Source organism: Ylistrum balloti, unplaced genomic scaffold (genome assembly GCF_031769215.1).
Source record: "Ylistrum balloti isolate Yb309-2 unplaced genomic scaffold, AGI_CSIRO_Ybal_v1 Utg370458, whole genome shotgun sequence".
Taxonomy (NCBI): domain Eukaryota; kingdom Metazoa; phylum Mollusca; class Bivalvia; order Pectinida; family Pectinidae; genus Ylistrum; species Ylistrum balloti.
Window position 1 is genome coordinate 104,526 of NW_026782303.1, and position 24,080 is coordinate 128,605.

General features: G+C 32.7%; 1 protein-coding gene across 1 annotated transcript; it reads left to right on the forward strand.

Moving 5' to 3' along the window:
* The first annotated feature begins 1,616 nt into the window (after window positions 1-1,616).
* LOC132555165 (V-type proton ATPase subunit B) lies at window positions 1,617-23,049 on the forward strand. The gene is made up of 14 exons (XM_060219512.1): window positions 1,617-1,731; window positions 8,666-8,721; window positions 9,129-9,227; window positions 12,532-12,625; window positions 13,200-13,277; window positions 13,858-13,997; window positions 14,617-14,721; window positions 15,084-15,181; window positions 15,410-15,533; window positions 15,795-15,945; window positions 16,960-17,042; window positions 17,554-17,658; window positions 18,251-18,380; window positions 19,881-23,049. Exons 1-14 carry the CDS (start codon window positions 1,617-1,619, stop codon window positions 20,075-20,077), a joined length of 1,575 nt encoding a protein of 524 aa, XP_060075495.1. The 3' UTR covers window positions 20,078-23,049.
* The last annotated feature ends 1,031 nt before the right edge of the window (window positions 23,050-24,080 follow it).

A 24,080-nucleotide genomic window follows, 5' to 3' on the forward strand; every position in this document is an offset into this window, starting at 1 on the left:
CGATATTCTGTTAAGTCAATAGTAAGACAAGACTTCAATTTCTTTGTTATATATAGTCCACAAATAAAACAAGATAACGCAAAGCCCACTTCACTACTGTTACTGATATTTCTATGTATACAATCTTTTAATACCGATGCTTTGATATACGCAAATAAAATGATAACACAATGAATAACTTTATTTGATAAAATTTATTATTTTATACAAATATATATGTTACTTATAAAATTGAAAAAATTCGCCAATGATTAATGTTTTTTGCCAAATCACAGGAAAGCTTCCCAAGTAGCGATATGCACAAAGAGAAAGCTAACTTGTACAAAATATCAGGTAGGCTTTGAACAATTTTGTTGCCATGGTCTGGAAACAGTGAAATTTGTAATTTTGCTTATCTGTTTCTAATGGTGACATGGAAACCAGGAAGCAGTACAATTTGTAGAGATTTGCCGGTTTCCATGGGCACCATTTTTTTTAAAAAAAATATCGCTTCCCTATAACAAAGGGCAGTATCAAAAAAATAAATATAAAAAAGATATCTGTTCAACGTTTGGAGAAGTGATGTAGAACGGTTTCAGAGCTCGGGCCAGAAAAATGCCCATGCACGGACAAAGCCCAATTTAATAGACATCGCAAAATGGTTTCGCGAGGGATAAGTACGGACAACTTATGAACACACGTCGCATTAAAAATGCTGCGGTCTCTTTCATCGAAATGTTTCCTCCGGAAAAATAAAGGCGCGTCAAATAAGTGACTCCAACTGCCTTCAGGAAGGCCACTATCCTGAAATGTTGTTATCGCTTCTTCTTCTGTACAGAAATCCCAGGGAGGTAAAATACAGTATTATATGTCCCTGGAAATCCATATTGCAAAAGGACACATAATAAATGTTGTTCGCATTTTTCCCCATCACGTATATATCGTATCGTTATCGTTGTTTAATATCAGGGACGTACAATACATCCCTGTTATTATTAAATACTTGTCAAAATCCGTTACGCCCTAGATTTTTCAGTCCTACGATATTCTTTTTTTTTCCAAATTTATGAAACATCGGATGATTTCAGCATTTGACATATTGTGGTGACATTGTAAATATCACGAGGGATTAATTTTCAGTCAATGACATCACAGTGAAGTCAGGTATGTTTAAGACGTTGAAACAGTTTAACAAAAACAACGAGCTCTAGTTATTATCAGCATTACTTTTATTCAAAAACAGTTTAATAGCATTCCTTATTTCTCCAGTCAGTAACTTCGGTGTAAGCTTACAAGCAAGAGCGTTTTCTATGATGTGATATGATAAGATTATGGACATTTCTGCTTCGAGTAGAATATATTCATGTCAAAACAGTCATCATGCTTGTGTAAATATCATTTAAATGATTGTTGGTGACTTCTTACAAAAGCATATAATTATATTTTGTAGAGTTGTTTTGTTAGACTAAAAGAAAATCAATACGGCTGTTTTGCTGAAGGTCACCTTTAAAAGGTTCCACCTACATACCGAAAATATCGATGAACATAGGAAGCCGCGAGTGTGCGTCATTTGTCACAAGTTACCTCCCTTAGAGGAACTCGTGACATGTAAATCACATGATCAATAACCTTTCAAGATGGCGAAAAGTAAGGTGGATATGCGCTCTCTGAACGGACCTTTAGACGAGCTTGCGGCACGAAATACACACAAACTTGCTATTACGAGGGATTATATTTCACAACCTAGGCTAAGTATGTTTGAATTTTATTCTAGATTGTTCATTTCCTTGTTATATTTTTTACTATTGCACGATTACAAGTTTCACTTTTAGCTGTCGGTCAGCTGGTGACCGGCTGTGATATAATTTGATGATAAGCTAGTACGTGTTCGGTAGTTTGTACCGGGTAGCATTGGAATTCACGGGACTGACCTCTATTGAAAGTCCTTACCTTGACAAGTCGGGAATACGTTCATAGATAAGTTATGTCACTCGTTACTTGGTACAAAAATGGGACGACGACTGTGCGCAATTTATCCGAATTTTAGATAGATCTCCATGTCAGTATTTTTTGACAGTTTTGAATAATTTTCAACATAGAGAGACCATATCGGTGACTTGCAATGTCTTACTAACAAAATGTTTGTCAAACATGTTTATTTTAAGTGTATATCGTGATAATTAGAAGATGATCTCAATATTAACTTGGCACAAGAATTTGTTGCAAAATGTCTGTACGTACCAGATTTTCTCATGGCCCAGCACTTAGTGCTAGCCATATTAATGGACGGTTGTTTGAAGTAGGATGAGAACATGCCTATAAGAAAATCCAGGACACTAATTTTGGTACTGCAAAAACTGGAAATGTCAAATAAAGCATAGGAAATCAGTTGTTCTAACAAACAACAATTGGGTATTTTTAGGATTTTTTTTGTTATCAATAATAAATTGATTAATGATCATTCATGTATCAACTAGCAAACTCAAATTGCTTGAGGTTTGCAATTGAAAATCTTAGCATGCTAGCCCACCTCATACTTGCTTATACTTTGTACACCTACCACCAGATATCTTATTAGGAGTAAATTTGCTTCATAATCATAGTCTGTGTATTGCTTATTCTAAACAGAAATTTCATTGAAAGTTACATCCAGTAACTTCATGGTTGATTGTGAAATAATTTGATTATAGTTGAATGGACTTGGACCAAGAATCAATGATTAGTCATTGTCATTAATTAGCAAGAAAACGGTAGATGTTAAGAAAATAGATCTATACATATTAGTAAATCATATCAACTGCAAATTTCATATCCTCTCTTCATTTTCTCTAGTAAAATATCACTCCGAATAACATCTTATTTACATCTTTCTGTCTTATCTTCTTTCCTTAGCATTAGTTTTCATATTGGTGGGCCTATGATTGAAGTGATTGAAAATTAGTTGAAAAAAAAATTGATTGAACATTGAGGATTATTTTGAAAAACCAGTCAATTGTGTGAAAGCATTTGTAAAATTTTCAGCTTTTCATCATGAAACTTTCTTATATTGTAATTTAACCAAGCCTAGACCTAGTCTTTTTGTTTCTTAATTCAACATATTCATTGGTAGTATAAAGTGGAGGAAAGATATTTTAAAGAATGGTAAGTTCTTTGTGTTAAGTATTAAACAGTATGGAAATACATACGAAATACAGATAAATCAAAATGGCAAATAGCACACCTTATTTATTCATTTTTTACAATTGCAGTTCAGTGCTAAATTTAGAAAAAAAATTAATTATAATTGATTATTGATCGATTGTGTGTTTTCCATTATTGATTGTGATATTGAAACCAATTCCCATCACAAGTGCTACCACACTCAAAACTTATTATGATCATTACTCTCTGAGTCAAGGTTAGTCTTTATTTTGTAGATGTTAATTATACAAAACAATGACTTTAGTGTCAATTACAATGTTTTGATATTGTGGTACAGTGAGATGTTAATCAATTTGTCATCATTGAGAAGCCATTAAGTTCAGTGTCACTCAAATTTATAACTTTTTCTTCAAAAGCTTTACTTTCAGATAACTACATTGTGTCCAATTAACTATTTAAGATGGTACATGTATGTCAATAGTGATTTCAATTAAAAAAACTGAAGATATCAACCTGGATGGTTTTCAAATGTTTTTTGGTGAAAGCGATGAAAGACATTAGTGCATGTTGTTATAAATGTACTAGGGTACTGATATTTGATATCAGGGTTCCTATGGGGTTTAACTATCCCTTCCTTGGGTTGCTTTAAAAAAAGGAGAGTGAGTGTTTTGGAAATGTTTTGGACTTAGATTTTTCGGTGTCAAACAAGATTTAGCAGTGGAAGTGTTAATAGACGTTAGTACATCTCTTTATGATTTTACCATGTAAATTTTGGTATCAGAGTCCCTGCGGGGTTGACAATCCTTTTCATCGAGTCTAACAAAGTCTAAGGGATGGGTGGAGGAGGGGGGCACTGCTCAGACATTTCTGAGGTCATCATGAGCTATGCTGTTCTGCAAAAGGTCTTGTCTTTTCACATTGTTTCTTTTTTGCATTTGATTTTTTAATGTACAACCTAAACGTAACATAAATTTGAGAGCCAAAATCAGAAATTGAATATTATTTGCATGATTAGTGTATTTATGTATTTTATAATTTAAATTTCATGAAACAGATTTTTAGATAAACTAACAGTGTATCAACGTGGTATTGATCTACATATTTGCATTATACCCTAGATGATATTTTAATAGGGTTGATTTTGTAGAGTTCCTGTAATATATGCAGGACAGCCAATAATGCTATTTATAAGGGGAAAAAAATGTAATATTTATTTCATATCCATATAATTCTGTTATGCATGTTTATCATAAAGAAAAAAATATGTATGTACTGGTTTTTTCATTTTCTTTATTTGTACTAGTGTTATTGTACATTTACAGATAATTATGAAAGCTATCATTAAGACACTATCCTGAAAAACAGGAATCATATAACATTAATATATGTTTCTGCCAATTGTATATCCAATTGTTAGTCTGTATAATAATATGAATTAATTATTGTGTATGAGTGAAAACTTGTTCTTAGTTTTGTAAAAGTAACTCTTTTTTTAACTTTTCAATGTTTTCTACTTTTAGCAAAGACATGCATTTTGAACACACATCCATGAATTTTGAATGTTGATCCTTTATTTGATTTTTGATGCTTTCTCAGAAGCCAAGTTTTTTTCAAAGATTTCATTTGTTTAAGTACCATTTAAAATCCAAAAATTTTCTTTAGTTTCACAATTAATGTAAATTGTACAAATTACTGCCATACTGTTCCAAACTTTATAACAGTCTCTCCCAGACAGTCTACAGGTGCAATCAATGTACCAGTCAAATGCATAGCTTTAAGGATTTCTACATTCCTACGACAGGTATAAGGTGTTTTTGTTGCTGGTCGTGTAATGTGTTCTTGTCCTGTTAAAATTCAACACCATAAGAACATTCTTAAATCACAACATAGATGATTTGTCAAGTAGAAGCCATGAAAGTATAGCTTGATTGGTAGAACGTAGGCCAAAGTAACTTCAGGTGAGAATACAAGGTGCTTAGTTCTTGACTTCATGTCCATGGCAGTTTGTGTTTCTCAGTAAGCTGAGAGACAAACTGGTTTGCACTGAAATGGTTGTGTCCTTGGGCAAAACACTCTACTCTGATTGTTCTGGATGACATGTGATAAAACTCTTGTGTTGTTGAGTTTCATGAGGTAGCAACTAGCTAATACCCAATCATAAAATGACCCTGGTGGTTAATTAGTTGATAAACACACAAAATTGAAAGAGAAGTATGCTTATAAGTACATGTATTTTAGACTTCAATGTTTTAAGTATCTTCAACTGTTCTGGACAAGGTTTGAATGTCCTCAAGTGCTATAGCAAATCAAGGAGCGGTGTCAGCATGTAAGCTTGCTCTTTGCTTCATATTTAGTAACAGAAAGTGTTTTAGACTGTGAAGGTACATGTAAGATATACATATTATGAAACAAAGGAAACCACTGGAGTGTCCCAACTCAGTCATCTAGAATTCGGCTTGACTGTCATAAAGCCTCGATATTGATCCAGCGATATCTTGCTTCTGCAGTTCACCCCCAGCTTGGAGACACAGACCTGAGAACTGATGAAAAATGCTCGGTTGTGATTTAATCAATATAGCACTCCGAAATCCTTTAACGGAACGATTGTTTCGGAAATAGTATTGGCATTTTCAGAAGTGGGACTTAAGGCTATTGTGAATGTTGTTTACATAGTTTATAGGATGCTCACTAATTAATCCTGCTTGTCAGCGTACGTTTACAAGCACTTCTTGTGTTATGTTTCTCCATCAGCGTTTATTTGAATTCGGGATTTATGCACATGTTGCTGTTGTTTTCCATTGAAAATAAACATCCAGACATAGAAAATATGACTATGGCATTACTTTCCTGGTTGGTCAGGTGGAGAGTGGTAACTTAGCAGTCAGGGGTTCAATCCCGTATGTGAAAAGGTAAGGGGGTCACCTGTCTGACCACGTAGGTTTTCCTGGGGTACTCCAATTTCCTCCAACGTATGAGCCAACAAGAGTGATTACTATAAGTTGAAATAATTTGTTTCACAATTGTTGTACAAAATAGAAAAAGTTTATATTTTCGTACTTTCCTGGTAATGATGTCTGCATTGTGTTAAAGTAGACATTGTCAAATCCTTATTTGAAGACACCTCAAATTTAAACAACAAGACAGTAATCACAAATCTACATATTTTCTAGACTTTACCCCTGAATTTTAAGGTAGTGAACGAGTGCTAAGATATAATTTGTGTATATAACTAACAAAAAAATTTTTCAAAGATTATGTCTCATGTTTTCTTCCTCATTTCTGTGTGTAAAAATTTCTGCATTTTCTCACTCCCTTATTCAGACAGAAACTGATGTGACTTTAGAGTAAACAACATACCAGGAAAAAAAATAACTTTCATTTGAAATGTTGGAACCTTTCTGCCTTAAGTGTAAACTTGATAAAGAACTGTTTATTGAACACCCCTGTTATCACTAATCTAGAAAGGTAACATTTTGTTGGTGTGTATACATACTGTACATGGGGATTGTTCCAGATAACACACTTCACTTCATATCCTGCTGTCAGTATGTTATCAGGATATGACTGTGCATGGTGTTGCTTTACATAATCATAGTAATTTTCATATAAATTTTTTTCCATTATATACTACAAAAGATTTCCCTTGGTCGTTCACATTTACAGGGTTTTAAAAGAACAAAAAGAATATTTTTTTTTTTTAAAACAGTCATAAACATAGCTTTGATTCCCTGTATTATCAGCAAAAAAATTTGTTTTAAGGGTACCTAATTTTTCCTGATTTTATTTCATCCTCATTTAAAAGAGTGAATTTAGAACACCTGGAAAATAACCTTTACAGAATGTTATAAAAAATCCTTCACAATGTCGTAATTTGTACTATATATGACATTCTATCTAAGGATCCATTTGAGTTGATACGACAGAGCTTGAGTTGCTGGCTTCTAATCATAGACATATCACTTTGTTCAGAATATCTATACTTTACCACAGCCTCTTGGATATATTAGACTTCACTAGATCATTCCAGGAAGTAGATAGGTGCTGATATAGGTGTCAGGATCCTGGTATACCTGTATATAACTTGCCTGAAGCAATACATTTCTGAGTCATATATGTTTATGTTAGATCCTGCAATGTTAAGGATATGTGTGTAAACTTTTCATTTTCTTTGGAATGATTTACATGTGTAGATCTATCTAGAGTGTTTGTTTTCTTTTAAAATCAGATTTCTACCCACAGCCACTTAGAAAATAACACACACCTTCCTTTAATCATGAAATTTTCTTAAATTCTTCAAATGAAGAGGGAAAAATATGGAACACCATTTTTGTTATAGATACATGTATATCATATTTATCTTACTTGAAAGCTTTATTGCATTCAAGTTTTAATAATGAAAGTTTATAATGATTCTAGTTTCAAGCAAAATTCATGTACCACACCCATTAGGCACACATGTTCCTATAAGTGCCCCTCCCCCAAATATAAGCTCCTAACACAACATCTCGGTCAGTTTTGGTACTCACTATTGTTCATAATGGGAGAGATTTTATGTGTATTTCAGCAAGACTGATAGTTAACAATGGTAATTATTCTCAGTCTTAATGAAGAAAAGCATTCTGTGTCTGTTAAATAATTTTGATCTTGTCAAAAAATGTCCTATTAAATCCCCCTTCAATGTTAGATACTTGCAGCATCCTGGACATGTAATGACTTAAATCTAGTATCTACAGCATGTGTAGTATTAGTATGAGAGTCTTGAGTGATGTTGGTTGATGAAGACTATGGGGAAGTTTTATGGTAATTACCATGGTAACATGGAGACACCTTGTTGGATGTGTTTGATGCTCATTAGTATGGGTTTATTTGTCTTCTATTTCTCATTACTTATTTCTATTACTTATTACTTTTTGTAATTTTTCTACTGTGTATATAAATCTTTCTTTTTTCCCCAAGCCATGTTACATCTATTTGGTGTTTAAAGTAAGATTCTTTTGAAATATTTGTATTTTTTGTTTTATTTTGTTGTTATTATGAAATCTTTATGTAAGAAACTTTGTATATATATTTAGATTTCCAAACACTTGCAGTAAGGTCATATTTACTTGTTAATTTTTGTATGATATGGTCCCTCACATCTCCATTATTCAAATCGTAGTCATATTAACATCTTAAAGATCCACCATCAAATATCAATGCATAATTTCAAGGCCATATTATTCCAAGTCCTGTCAACTGTACAGAAACTTAATGGAAAACTCACTCATGTATTTCATCGTTGAAAATGTTAAAATACTGAAATTTATTTTCTATTTTCTGATACATGTACTCAAATATTTAGATACTTATTTATAAAATATCATATTTTGAAGATTTCATTTAATTAGATTCTAATGAATACAGCATGTCCTACCCTGACTGTCCTTGCTGTAGATATAAACCAACATGCAAAGCACAGCTGGTACAGTGTAACACATGTAACAGTACACTTTGTATGGTTTATCTTTGATTTAAATATATTTTCTATCATCTGTTTATTTTTCAGCCTACAAAACAGTATCTGGTGTGAATGGACCCTTGGTTATTTTGGACGATGTAAAGGTAGGTTGAAAACTGTTAAAATTGAAAAGAGTATATGCTATAACAGATAAACAACTGATTTTACCATTAATAAGCAAAAGGAAAGAAATTAAACACTTAAAAAATAAATTATTCTGAGGTTAAAATGTTCATGATTATACCATTGTCTTGATTTAGAATTGATGATTGAAATAAAACAGATAAGAAAATAAGATTCTACAATAATCATATCAGGTAATTAGTATTAATCATAACAGCATCAGAGTAGGGTTTTTTTAAAATTCTAAACTTTATAAGAAACAAAGTGTGTCTGAAAGTGAACAAAATGATGCCATTGTTTGAAAGGGAGATAGTAGGACAACCACTTTACACTATCTTCTGTAGCATTTTCATCTGTTGACATGTACATGTTTTACTTCTGTCCATAGTTTCCAAAATTTGCTGAGATTGTGCAGTTGACCCTTGCTGATGGCTCCCAGAGAAGTGGTCAGGTGCTGGAGGTCAGCGGGTCAAAGGCCGTTGTCCAGGTAAGAAGTACCCTCGTTCTGTCATGGTTTTCAATTTGAATTTTAACATTTCTTACATGATGCAAACAGTGCCTTCAAATGACCTTGGCCGTTGATATGATCAGGTTAGTGTAGTCCTGATTATGACAGATCTATGTCAAGTACGAAGGCAAAGTGTCATAGGATAGACTTACTGTGTAGTATTAAATGTTTCTCGTATAATATATTTCATTGTTTCCATGGCTATAAACATACCATGAAAATCAAATACAATGGTAATAATACTAGAAATGAAGGGATTATCCTCAGAAAGTTTTTGACATTTGAAATTAAAAATCATTACGAGTATTTTGCCTACTGAGACTGTCATTTGCAGTAAATATTTTTGCAGTGATCTGTATGTATCTGAAAAAAATACCTACCTGTACACAGTAGCTGTCAATTTATGATACAAAATAAATTACCCACAAACATTTAGTGTTGAAAAGCACTTAAGGAAAGAAGAAAATGGATAAGCCTAACCCAACCATTTTCTGTCTAGTATTTTAGTGTCAGTTCTGCTGTAAAAAGCTTGAGGAAGAATTTGTAAAATTTGCTACCTTATGTACTATTTGTAAAACTTCCTTAAAGAAAACTGAAATAAAAATTCACATTTCCTAACAGTAACCTTAAATATTCTGGTATGTTATACATGTATAATGGAATCACTGCTTCAGGTGTTTTAGAGAAACAAGTATGTGTTCCATAATTTTATGTTCAGGGCACGTATAAATCTTCAAACATGATACCTAAAGGCTAGTAACGATTACATGCTGGGTGACTGGAAAAAATCCACATTTACTATTACAAAGAAAATGAAAGGCAGACTTGTAGAATTTTGAAAATCAACATATGAGCTATGAATATGGTAAATTATGTATTACATGTGTCATCTTTTGTATTGTTGTTTGATTTGTGGAGACTCAGTTGCTTACCAATCACAGGTCTTCACAATGAATAATCCATGCCAGGGTTTAGAAATACTCCAATGGATGTTTCCTGACAATATTAAAACAAACTTCTTTCATTGTTGAAATTTTTTGTGGGTTTTACCAAAGGGTTGCAGTAGAAATGACATATTTTTGATGGAAGTTATGGAATGACCTATGAGTTTCTCTATTGATTTAATTTTTAATGTTCCAATCTACTTCAGTGATTTTAATCAGTGCTTTAAATTAGCAGAAAATAGAACCCTGGGTACAATAAATAGTGTTACTGTGGTGCTGTTTTAGAGGCTTAACTGCACTATTTGAATGTAAAACTAGTTTTAGGGTCTTATGCGGTTCAGCTGTCGTTATTTTCAGCTTGTCTGATTATTTCATTATTTCTTGGCCTGAACAAGGCAACCAATATTAGTTTCTACTGTCATTTTCTGTTAGATGTGTTTTCATTTATCAGTGTCATCATTGTACAAATATTTCCTAAGAAATTATATTATGTCATGGGACATCTTTAAAATCCAAGGGTTCCGTTTTCTTTGCGTTGAGGAAACAAAGATCTAAGCTGTGTTTGTGCCTTGATCTATATATTGACCTAAACATTTTCATCAGCTGATATAAGCAATAATTGTTTTACAGTATTTATGTACATTGTATGTTATAATGTCTGCCAGAAAGTACACCATGGTTTCTTTCTCAAACAATTATTTTCACATGATTTTTTTGTTGATTAAGTTTACAATGCTCAAGATTAAAAGCAACTGTGAAGGTATTCTTTATCTCATTGTTAAATGTATGTTAAGCTTAGTCTCAAGCTGACATAAAAGTTTACCTTTAGGGATACTTTTTAATTTAAAACATGTGACATTAAGATTGTATGGCAGTTATTTCAAAGAATATGTCTTCTGATTTACAATGTCTTGAATAAATTTTTCAAAAATAATATTAAAAATTTCACTTAGATATGATGTAAAGGTGACAAATCTTCCAAAAAGGCTCCAAATTTAAGTCTGGGATCCACAGAGACTTTATCAGCTGACGGATGGCTCAATTTGTTTGTTTTCTGTGCTAAATTGTTATCATACTTGGTAACAGAACTTTGTGACCTGCTCCTAGCTCACATAGCCCAAATTTAGACTGAGGTGCTTAGGAATGTTCCTTCGTGCATTAATGTAGGTTCCACATTAAATACCTGTGTTTCAGTTACCCTCTACAAACAGATAGCTTCTGTAGAATTTTGTGCCCACCCTATAGATTTTTCACATGAAGGTCAGGACATGGAAATCAAAAGTCTACCTCTGTAATCTCTTATATTCAAAACTCAAATTGTGTAATGGTATGCTTTGTAAGTTGATGATTCAAAATTTTAAATCTTAATTTAGATTCAAATCATTACTTTTCTCAGCCATAATCCCATATGAATGAAATTATATTTCCATCCAAATTACATATTTCTGAGTTTTGCAGCCAAATGACATTTCACTGTTAAAGTTAGAAAAATGAAAGCAATGAATCAAGCCTTAAATCAATACTATACGCTGGAAAAAAATGTATTGTTGAAGTTTCATTTTCTAAATTAAAAAAATTCTGCCTTCAATTACGCATTTTTCTGTTTAAGCTGAAACATGAGATAAATACCGTATTTATCAGAATGTGTACCATATTTTTGGGATTGTAAGCTGCACTTTCTTCCATGTGAGTTGAGTGTGTGGCTTTTATACCTATGCGGTAATTAAAAAATGTATGGTATGTGGACAATCATAAGGAATTTACTTTTACCTAGACTAAAACTAAGTAATACATGATCTGATGACCCACTTAGACTCAAAATAGTTGGTCAGAATTTTATTTATGGTCAGCAGGACTGAACTAATCGGTGATAAACAGAATGTGGAAAAAATTATATCAGATTGCAACCTGTTGATTACAAAACACATAGCACAAGATTGAAAAACTGTTCTTTAATTAACCCTTGTGGTCAGTCTTTTGACTTCCTAGTATATACTGGTATGTAAGCAAAACTAAACTCAAATGTTCCTCAAAAACACAAACTTCCATAGATAGGATTGTCATCTTTTTGGACACATAGTTCAATGCTACTTAACCATAGTTGTTTGTGTTTCTTAGGAAGCTGAGAAACGGTCTGTGCTGACATTTATTTGTCCTTTGGCATGACACTTTAACCTATTTGCTCTGAATGGCATGTGATAGGCCTCTCATATGTTATTCAGTGAAGTAGCAACCAGCTACTACAAGGAGACTCCGCCTCAAAATAACTTTGACCCTTCACAGGGCGATAAATGCATCAAAACAAATGAGTATAACTTATATAATACCGTGTTTTGTAGGTGTTCGAGGGAACACATGGCATTGATGCAAAACACACCACCTGTGAATTCACTGGAGATATTCTCCGAATGGCAGTATCTGAAGACATGTTGGGTATGTTCATGAAAACCTCTGAATCTCACAGTTTTTATAAATTGATCATAACTTGTTGGGTTTGGGGTTGTTATACTGTATATATTCACCATGGGAGCTTAGCCTAGCAGATTTTAAAACTTTTCAGATGAAGTGTCTTTGTTTGTGGATACTATGTAGATATACAGTGAAAATACAAATACATGTATCTTTAATACAAGGCCAAATCTTATAGCAAAATATAACACATATTGACCCTTTCATCTTTTTCTTTTCAAACATGGTTCTTCACATGGTTAATTTGATTGTACAAATGGTTAAAGATATGGTTTTCTCTTAATTGAAGTTTAATTCATAATTTCAAACAAATCCTTATGTACATTGTATATAATTAAATTACAATGACAAACTTTCTTTATGAATATGACAACTTTCCATCTTGTGTCAACTTCTCTCTGAACCATTAAATGATAAAACTATCAGATATGTGGGAGAACTAGCTGATCATTGTACAGGTGAACACAAATCTTTACAAGAATGCAGTTTGTTGTGTCATTCTAACCACCATTTCCATCCCATTGTGTTGTGTTGACAGGTAGAGTATTCAATGGGTCTGGTAAACCTATAGACAAAGGACCTCCTGTAGTAGCAGAGGATTTCCTTGATATTCAAGGTATGTTATTAAGATTCCTTATTATCATTGAAATAAAAATCAAAAACACTTTTGTTTCATTGCATTCAAATAGTTCTTACTTGACCGAGCAGTGGTTATACTGTAATATTAAGTTATGATAGTTATAAATAACTACAAGAGATTTAGGATTGTGAGAAACAAGATCTCTTGACTCATGATACAATTACTTCATACCATATAGCAAACAGCCTATTACACAATATGTAATAGAGATATAAAATAAAGTAGAGGTCAGAAGGTTAAAGATTTTTTTTCCTTGATAGATTTGAAAGAACTTAAAATTAATCATAGCACAGTCAAGTTGAGTTATATAAGTAAAATCAGAAAAGAAATATCAGAATTCCATTCTGTGTTACAGTGAAAGGAAAAATTTCCCTACAGAATTTTGAGGGACTTCATTATGAACCATCAAGTGTGTTTGTAGCAAGTTTATTCTTGTGATGAATTTCTCCAGATTATGGAAGAATATGAGCATATGCATAATAAATCAGGTGAACATTGACAAGTATGAAATCCATCTTGAATATTGTTATTTATGATCTCACTCTATATAAAACAGGTCAACCTATCAACCCTTGGGCTCGTATCTACCCTGAGGAGATGATACAGACTGGTATCTCCGCCATCGATGGTATGAACAGTATTGCCCGTGGACAGAAAATCCCCATCTTCTCTGCCGCCGGTCTTCCACATAATGAAGTGAGTAGAGATTTTAATGAGAAACAATTATACATCAATTTCAGTTTTATTTGTTCAGTATGTTTCGTATGTTTTCATAAATTGTGCTTGTCAGATTAGTCAGTAATCTTAATTCTTAATTATTAAACAATGATTATTTGAATTCAAACATCCCAGAAATAATCTTTTTTTTAGATATTTAGGGAAAGGAAATAGAACATGTTCGTTATTAGTGCTTTTTTTGAAGTTAGATATGCTCAGAATGCCATTACTCAGAGGATAAAAAGTCTTTAGTTAGTTGAAACCTTCCTGTTTAAGTTATGTAATTTTGTGTGTCTGTAGAGTTACAGTACAGATGAACACATATTACAAACCTGAAAACAAATTTGAGGTTTGTGCTACAGCTTCATCTGAACCTGACTTACTAATTTACCCAACAAGTCTGGGGACAAATGAAATATATTTTTCAAAATTGTCCTATTAAAACTCAGAAATTAACCTTGTTAAATATAGGGAATTTCACGTTAATTGCTACATTTTTTTTAGGTAAATGTTCCAATTTTTAAAAATGTAAAAAAAATCACTGCCTATAGTTTAAAAATTAATAACATTAGAATGTTTGATGGTTGCTTGGTTACAGATTGCTGCCCAGATTTGTCGACAGGGTGGTCTGGTAAAATTGCCTGGCAAAAGTGTCCTGGATGATCATGATGACAACTTTGCTATTGTGTTTGCTGCCATGGGTGTAAGTACTATATTCCATACTGACTGTTTGAGCTAAAGTAGTAGTATTTGATGGTTAAATGGTGGTTTCAAGGCAAGGTTTATGATTTTGGTACTGATCTGTAATATCACAAATAAAGTCATATTTAATCACTCAAAGTGACGACAAAGAGCAGATTTTAATAAACATTACCAAGATATACCTCTTCTTGTCAAGATCTAATAAGTTACGTGTAATCACTGAATATGTATACAACAGACTTTTTATAACATTCATCAGACAGTATTTTAGAGTGTCTCTCCCTAGCATATTCCTTGATTTGTATCCTACCTCTTGTCTCTGTTATAAAAGTTAATGGTCATTTGTGATAAAATTGTTTACAGGTCAACATGGAGGCCGCTCGTTTCTTCAAACAGGACTTTGAGGAAAATGGTTCTATGGAGAATGTGTGTCTCTTCCTAAACTTAGCAAATGATCCCACGTAAGTAGCTGCAGTTAGGCTCTTGTATCTGTTCAGAAATAACAATATATCTGACATGTTTTCTTAAGGGTTGTATGATCATTTCTATTAAAATTCTTATCTGTGATGAAATACTGAATTTCAGTTTTGTAAAATAAATGCTTTCTGCATTTACGAATTACCATGTAAGATTCATTATATATAGATTGTATTATCAGGCTCCATATATTGTAATATTGACTTTTTCAGGATCGAGCGTATTATCACACCACGTATAGCTCTCACAGCAGCAGAGTTCATGGCTTACCAGTGTGAGAAACACGTTCTTGTAATCCTCACTGACATGAGTTCCTACGCTGATGCTCTCAGAGAAGTGAGTACTACATAGTGACAAGCATGTTGAGCTCCCTTTGCACCAGAACTGTTATTTATCTATTTTATTTAATAAATTGACCCAAATTCAACGATACATATATTATTTATTCCATATGTTACTTGCTCAACATTTTTATTGAAATTGGTATTGATGTCAATTGGTTGATGCTGGCTGTATTTCCAAGTCAATTTTTGTAACATTGTTGTATAGATTACACTGGTTGTTATTTATTTATAAGACACAATTTCCCACCTATAGGTGTCTGCAGCCAGAGAGGAAGTACCAGGTCGTCGTGGTTTCCCTGGTTACATGTACACTGATTTAGCCACCATCTATGAGCGTGCCGGTCGAGTAGAAGGCAGGAACGGATCCATTACGCAAATTCCCATCCTTACCATGCCAAACGATGGTACATATTTTTGATATTACACACATCCCAATCCTTACCATGCCAAACGACGGTGGATATTGATTGTGTTATGCAAATCCCCTTGAATGCCCTCTCTGTACAGTAGATGATCTTGTGTTGTTTGGATGTCCTCTCTATACAGTAGATGTTCCTCTGTTGTTTGGATGTCCTCTCTATACAGTAGATGACTCTGTGTTGTTTGGATGTCCTCTCTATACAGTAGATGACCCTCTGTTGTTTGGATGTCCTCTCTATACAGTAGATGACCCTCTGTTGTTTGGATGTCCTCTCTATACAGTAGATGACTCTGTGTTGTTTGGATGTCCTCTCTATACAGTAGATGACTCTGTGTTGTTTGGATGTCCTCTCTATACAGTAGATGTTCCTCTGTTGTTTGGATGTCCTCTCTATACAGTAGATGACCCTCTGTTGTTTGGATGTCCTCTCTATACAGTAGATGACTCTGTGTTGTTTGGATGTCCTCTCTATACAGTAGATGACCCTGTGTTGTTTGGATGTCCTCTCTATACAGTAGATGACCCTGTGTTGTTTGGATGTCCTCTCTATACAGTAGATGACCCTGTGTTGTTTGGATGTCCTCTCTATACAGTTAATGATCCTGTGTTGTTTGGATGAACTCTCTATAAAGAGGATGTTAGAAAGTATTTTGTACATGGATATATTTAGTAGCTTAAACAAAATCTCTTTTTTATTCTTAGGATATATATTGGAATATTTACTGAGTATATTCATCATATTGTAAATAGTTATCTAAATATCAAAATCTATTTCAGCTTCAACGATTGTTGGTTGGTTGTTATCAATATCTCACCTATACATACATACTAAATGATGTACAGACATGGACATTAATTAACATAAAAAGATTTTTAAGAATTCCGTTCGAATTTAATATTGATTTAAATGTATATGTATGAATTCAAATATAGTTCATGTTTGGTTAAGTACGTCTTACCAGTTATCTATCTATAGTAGTTCTTATTCCTCCTACAGACATCACTCATCCCATTCCTGATTTGACTGGTTACATTACTGAAGGACAAATTTATGTTGATCGACAACTTCATAATCGACAGGTAAGATATTATAGATATTTTTGTTTTCTGGACACCAAATATATTATTGTTCTACAGTCATTTGGATAAGCGTCTTTAGAAAGTATATAAATACACGGTCATTGGAGGTTATCATGTATTTTCATCTCTAAATGATGAGATCGGAAAAATGAAGTTACCAAAGATTGGAAATATAGAAGACTGACATATTTTAATTTAAGAATGGGTCTCTATAACAGATATGAAAAAGCTTCATATTTATGGTGTACTTTGAAACTGAGACTTTGAAGTAGCCTGGCAATAAACCAACGTCTGGTATTAAGCCCACTCATAGATATTGCTATTCAGTAAAATTGCAAGACAATGCTGTTTCATTGTCCTGTAATGAGCCTACTTCTTCACTTTGAATAGAGGAAGTGTGTTTGCCTCGCTGGGCTTACTGCAGGATAAATATGGATAAACAGATATTAAACACACAGTAAAACTTTTATATTGACACAAAATTGTCAGAGGTACCAACTCTCTTTTGTAGATATTCCCACCCATCAATGTGTTGCCATCATTGTCCCGATTGATGAAGTCTGCTATTGGTGAAGGCATGACAAGGGAAGACCACTCTGATGTATCCAACCAGCTGGTAGGTGGAGCTTCAATCAGTCATATTGTTGATATTAATTTAATCAACGTTAAAGATGATTAAATCATTTTTAAAAAAATTACTACAATTTTAAAGAGGTTACATGAAGTGATAAAGGTAAGGAAAGAATTAGCTTGAAAAATATTCTTTCTGTCTATTAAAAGTTAAAGATGAAAATTTACATACCTGTCACATGTGACTCGAATATATATACATAAAACATGTAATAAACAAATGCTTTCTCATCTTTGAAGTTTGTAAAATTCTACTAGAAGTGATCGTTATGAATGGTTCTAGGCATACATTTCTTCAGGAAATATTCAAGTCTTGTGTGCGTTTTATAATTTAGGACAAAGTTTATTTAACAATGTTGAATTTAACTATTTTGTTAGATCAATCTTTTAATTTTCAGACTTTATCCAAAAGTTACAAAACTTTCCAATACGTATTTTATTAGGGGAAAAAAGATGGCTTTCAGACCTTTTTTTTGTGGAACATTACAGATTGCATTGTGATATATGTAAGGGTTGTTTGTATGGAGTAAGACATGTACTAATAGCAAAGTGTAACCTAAATTTGTAATTTGTTATAGTATGCCTGCTATGCCATCGGTAAAGATGTTCAGGCCATGAAAGCCGTCGTAGGAGAGGAAGCCCTTACACCTGACGATTTACTCTACCTAGAATTCCTTACAAAGTTTGAAAAGAATTTCATCGCACAAGGTAACTCTTTTCTTAACTTGTGTATTAATGCATTTTCACATTTTTCTGTATTTTAATCAGTACACAGTAAATTTAATGTCTTTTAATGTCCCACATTTGCTACCTCACTCACCTAATTAATTTTTGACTTAGCATTTACCATAGAAGTTTTCCTTTATCACCAATATTTCCATGCCTTTATACTTTAATCCCCTTTATAATGTCATTCCTTTGCTATACTGCCAATTCGCCAAACACCTTCATTATGATTCTAAACCTTTATTCCGTTTGATATCATGCCAAACTCTATTTTTTGACAATAATAATCCTTTGTAATGTGAAATTTCCATCCATTTATGCACAACCAACATCTAAATCATGGTATTATTTTGTTGCGTAAATGTTTAACTTTGATGTAGGATGTCATATATACACATGACTATCCTAAGAAGCACGTAATATTTAATAAAGCTGCCATAATAGAGTGATTTATCTACATTTGTAAACGTGGAAAAACAAGAAAATTCCCTAGATAGCCACAGAAAAACAAGAAAATTACCTAGATAGCCACAGAAAAACAGGAAAATTCCCTAGACAGCCACAGAAATACAAGAAAATTCCCTAGATAGCCACAGAAATGCAAGAAAATTCCCTAGATAGCCACAGAAAAACAAGAAAATTCCCTAGATAGCCACAGAAATGCAAGAAAATTCCCTAGATAGCCACAGAAATGCAAGAAAATTCCCTAGATAGCCACAGAAAAACAAGAAAATTCCCTAGATAGCCACAGAAATGCAAGAAAATTCCCTAGATAGCCACAGAAAAACAAGAAAATTCCCTAGATAGCCACAGAAATGCAAGAAAATTCCCTAGATAGCCACAGAAAAACAGGAAAATTCCCTAGATAGCCACAGAAAAACAGGAAAATTCCCTAGACAGCCACAGAAATACAAGAAAATTCCCTAGATAGCCACAGAAAAACAAGAAAATTCCCTAGATAGCCACAGAAAAGCAAGAAAATTCCCTAGATAGCCACAGAAAAACAAGAAAATTCCCTAGATAGCCACAGAAATACAAGGAAATTCCCTAGATAGCCACAGAAATGCAAGAAAATTCCCTAGATAGCCACAGAAATGCAAGAAAATTCCCTAGATAGCCACAGAAATGCAAGAAAATTCCCTAGATAGCCACAGAAATGCAAGAAAATTCCCTAGATAGCCACAGAAAAACAAGAAAATTCCCTAGATAGCCACAGAAATGCAAGAAAATAACCTATATAAAGCATGTTAAATTTCCCAATTTTAAAAGGACAATTTAGAAAAGCATGTATCACTCATAATACGATTAATCGCTGTAATGAGATAAAAATTTTGTAGGAATTTTTCTTGTTTTTTGATGTGTACCATTTTCTAGCCTTTGCAAGAAAAGAAAATTCCTGGAAGGCAAAAAATATATCATTTTTGGCTGATATTTATAGCTTATTGTAATCAAAGACTAAGATTTTACTCCTAATATTTGCAGGACATTATGAGAATAGAACAATCTTCGAAACGTTAGATATTGGCTGGCAACTACTGAGAATTTTCCCAAAGGAGATGTTGAAACGAATCCCAATGAGCCAGCTGGCCAAGTATTACCCACGTGACGCCCACAAGCAACAGCAACAGAAGGCAGCAGAAGCAGCCGGTGAATCCAGTCAGCATAGTACACAGCTATAAAAGTTTTCCTATAGTCTTATCACCCATTGATACCAGATGTCTCACCGCGGTCTCTCATCAGCTGCTTACATTCCACACTATAACGCCTCAGTTCTGTTACTGTGTTTTTGAATGTGATGCAAATCTTGTGAAAATAAATTTCCAGTCCCTTCAATAGACCCTTCTGAAGACAACAACTGGAGAAATACATTGTACTTTTTGGTTAACTGAACAAGGGGTTTGCAGTTCCTTGAAACAAATAATAAATTACATAGTGGTTGTTTTTGAATGCTTCACTCCTAATAGAAAAAAATGTGTCTTTTTGCATTTAGATGATTTGAAATGTGAATAGACAGTTGTATAATAATATCCTATCACTATATCAATGTAAAATTGGTAACTTTTTAGTTTCTGTATTTCATCACTTGATTAGCTGTTAAAATATTGTTCAAGGATATTATCTTTGGAGGTTGTTATATAAATTTCATTTAAAAAGTGTTGTATGAGAATGTGTTTCTTTATATTCAACAATGAATATGATCAACATTTATCAATACTTCATGACATTTTCCCCATTACTAAATGGTGTATAGCTTTGTCCTTAGACTTTGCTGTTCAGTGTAGAAATTGCTTGACCACAATACAACAACTGAAGCTGAAAGTTATGATCAACCAGAAGAAAACAAGAAAAAAATAGTTTGGAATTTCAAAATGGAAAAAAGAATTGATTGTTAGTCTTCTCACAAAAAAGCAAAAAACAATACAAGGAATGTGTAATGGAAGACTATTTTTTATTTAAACTTTGAATCAGAGAGGGACCAATCTAGCATAGTTTGTAGGGGGGAAAGTCTTGGGATATTTTGATATTGGTGAATTAAAATGTAAATCAATATTTTGCTGGATCTTTTTGAGGAAAATTGGTAATTTAAACTTATGGTGATTTTACAGGGTTTGTGCTGGGAATGACTGACAAGTTCTAAGTTTTGGTTCAGAACTTGGAATATTTTGCTATGGTTTACCAAGTAACATCCTTTTTAATGTCAGTCTGTTACTATTTCATCAACGAACAATTATTGATCTATTTTTGCTGATCAAACATGAAGAAATGCCGCATAGAACACATACAAGGGGAGAGAACTTGGTAAAGGGGTATTCAATGAGGCCAGTCAGAAATGAAGTAGGAAATATATGAAATGCATGATTACTAAATCGAGAATCAAATTTGATATACCGCTCATGAGCAACAGTTATCTCATAGATTTATTCCACTATATGATATTACAAAATTTATGAAATATACAAATGTAATATAAGACAAAAATTGCCGTTTGCATTGTGCTTAACTTTGAAAGTGAAGGTAGTGTATTTTGATTTTTCTGATTTGAGAATATTTCTCAAAAAAATATCAATAGTCCTGGAATTTTGAATTTTGAATGGAATTTAAAATAGTCAACTTCCTTTCAATGGTGCATGTAGATCTCTTAGATTGAATGTCAATATATATATATATATATATGCAGTACAAAAATATTAACAAGGAAATGTGTTATAGATTGATTAGTGTAAAAGATGTTTTTGTGATGTTAAGAGGTAGAATTGTACATTGTGGGTGAGAAATGTTGTTTATTTCATGACTGTTTAAATGTATATTGTACATGTAATGAAAATAGATATTGCTTAGAAATAGAGTATAGTGTTACCTTCAGTGAAATAAATAAATTGTTTTCCAGTACCAAAAATTTGAATCCAATTATAAAATTGAAAGCCAATGAATAGGGTTAAATAGGTTTGAATCAACACATGCGGTCCATTTCAGATTTTTTTTTGAGGGTTATCTCCCTTCATATCATGTTAGGATTTTTCCACTTAATGTTATCCAGTAACATAATAAATCTCATTGTTATCAAGGCATGCATTTGTTGTTAAAAACCTTTCAATAATAGTTTTACGATACACAGGTCACTACATAAAATGAGGAAAAATAAGACAGGATTGTAATCTTTTAACAAAATGAAAATATATTTGATGTTAAGAAGTACTTCCTTACAGTTTTCACCTCAATGAAGTTTATAAACATTGAATTCATATTTGGTTTATTTCACTAGAATTTTATCTGAAAAATATCTAAAGTAGTACTTACTGTATAGTAGTATACGGTTGCTCATCAAGGTTTACATGTGATTCCAAATCTCTCACCTCAACTTGGTAAATATCAATGATTTTCATGATGAAACAACTGATTGATTAACCTCTTTAAAGAAAAATTTGAATGTTTTCAAATCAACCTATATCTTTTTCAAAGTGAAGTCTCCGGTTTTGTTCTCTACAAAAATTAAATTATTTCAAATCAAGTTGTATCTGGCCAGGATGTAGCCTCAGATTTAGGTAAACATACATGAAATGGTTGATCCATACATAATCTTCCATTGCTGACAATTAAAAGGCACAGGTTGGTATTGTATATATAGGATATAATTGTCAAACAATTTTAAAATCGTAGACTTATCTTTTTAGACAATTTTATATGTTTCCATTTTTTGTATAGAGAGATGTAGAAAATCGTTGAGAACTTTACCAACAGGAGGAGATGGGATTACAGTAGGCTTGTAACTAGCCTATCATTCACTATTAGAATGTTAGAAATTACTAACATGTATCACTAAACATGTATGTATATATGTTTATATACTTATTTGCTCTTGAGTCATAGTTCATATTTAATATACAACTGTATCAAGTATTATTATTCATTTACATTTTCTTGTTATGAAATTTGTTTTGAAATGTGATCTGGGTTCGAACCTGCTGGGTATCAAGAATGTGAAAGTTTCTATAGCCATTAATTTATGTTTTATGATTTGTCTGTTTCAGTTTGAATACTGGAAAGAATAAGTGCTGAAATAGAAATGATTTGTAATCATTTGTATTCACATTTTCTAATTGGAGTGTGAATTTCTAATCTGGATGTGATTAAAATATTATTTAAAAATGTATCTTCACTTAGTTCTACTTTTGTTTTTAAGACAATTGATGTGGCAGTCAGCTGTGGTACATATAATCTTGTATATGTGAGTGTTTTTCATAAGTGAGTCTGCATATATTTCAAAAGCAGAACAGATAAACACATACCAAGGACAAATAACATACCAATTAGAAGAAAAGTGACAAAAAGTAAAAAATATATTTGTCTTGGACCCAGTGTAGAGAAAAATTAGAAAGGAGATGCAAAGGTTATACCAAACCTAGAAATAAGATCAAATGGAAGTTAAGACAAGTGGTCAAGAGAGCCTGTATTGCTCACATGGATACCAAAACAATTTTGAAAAACAAAAGTTTTTTAATACTAATTAAAGGTTCCAGTGTTTATTAAAAATCATATCTTATGATGATGTCAAAGATAATGAATCAAGGTCATGGTCGTTTACATGAGGGATCTTCTGGAACCTGAGAGATAATAAAATGTTTCCAACATGTCAACATATTTGATCTTTTTTTTTCTTTGAAAGTACTCCCGGTATAAAGATCATTTATGCGAGGAAACATTAATCAGCACTCATTCTACATATTCTACACCTTCAAATGATCCTAAAACGTTTACCATATGCGACACCTGTGACCTTGAAAATAGGTCAAGGTCATTCATGCAAGGAAACTTCATAGTACACTCATCCCAGGTACCTTATAGCCTAACATCAGTACACCATTCCGTATGGTTTCTAAAAGAGTTAAAAGTTGATGTCCGGATAAACGTACGACTCTTGCAGATCCTTCACAACATGGTATATAAGTAAGCACATTCACACACTGTATGTGGTGAGGAATACAGTAAAAATGCTCGTCTTATCGGTGCTTCAACAGGAAGAGAAAAGTGTATTTTCTGAATTTAGGGACTGAACAGAGATACCACACAGAAACATTTAACGGAGATGGAGATGTTGTCAATTAAGTGAAATACCTATAAAAGTCGAAGTCTTGATTAACTTCCATGGAATACAGGAAGCTGACATATTTTTAAAACAAAACG

Coding starts and splice junctions, on each gene's coding strand:
- LOC132555165 (XM_060219512.1), top strand. CDS start 1,617: ATGGCGAAAAGTAAGGTGGATATGCGCTCTCTGAACGGACCTTTAGAC. Junction 8,722..9,128: donor TTATTTTGGACGATGTAAAG/GTAGGTTGAAAA, acceptor TTCTGTCCATAG/TTTCCAAAATTTGCTGAGAT. Junction 13,998..14,616: donor CCGGTCTTCCACATAATGAA/GTGAGTAGAGAT, acceptor GCTTGGTTACAG/ATTGCTGCCCAGATTTGTCG.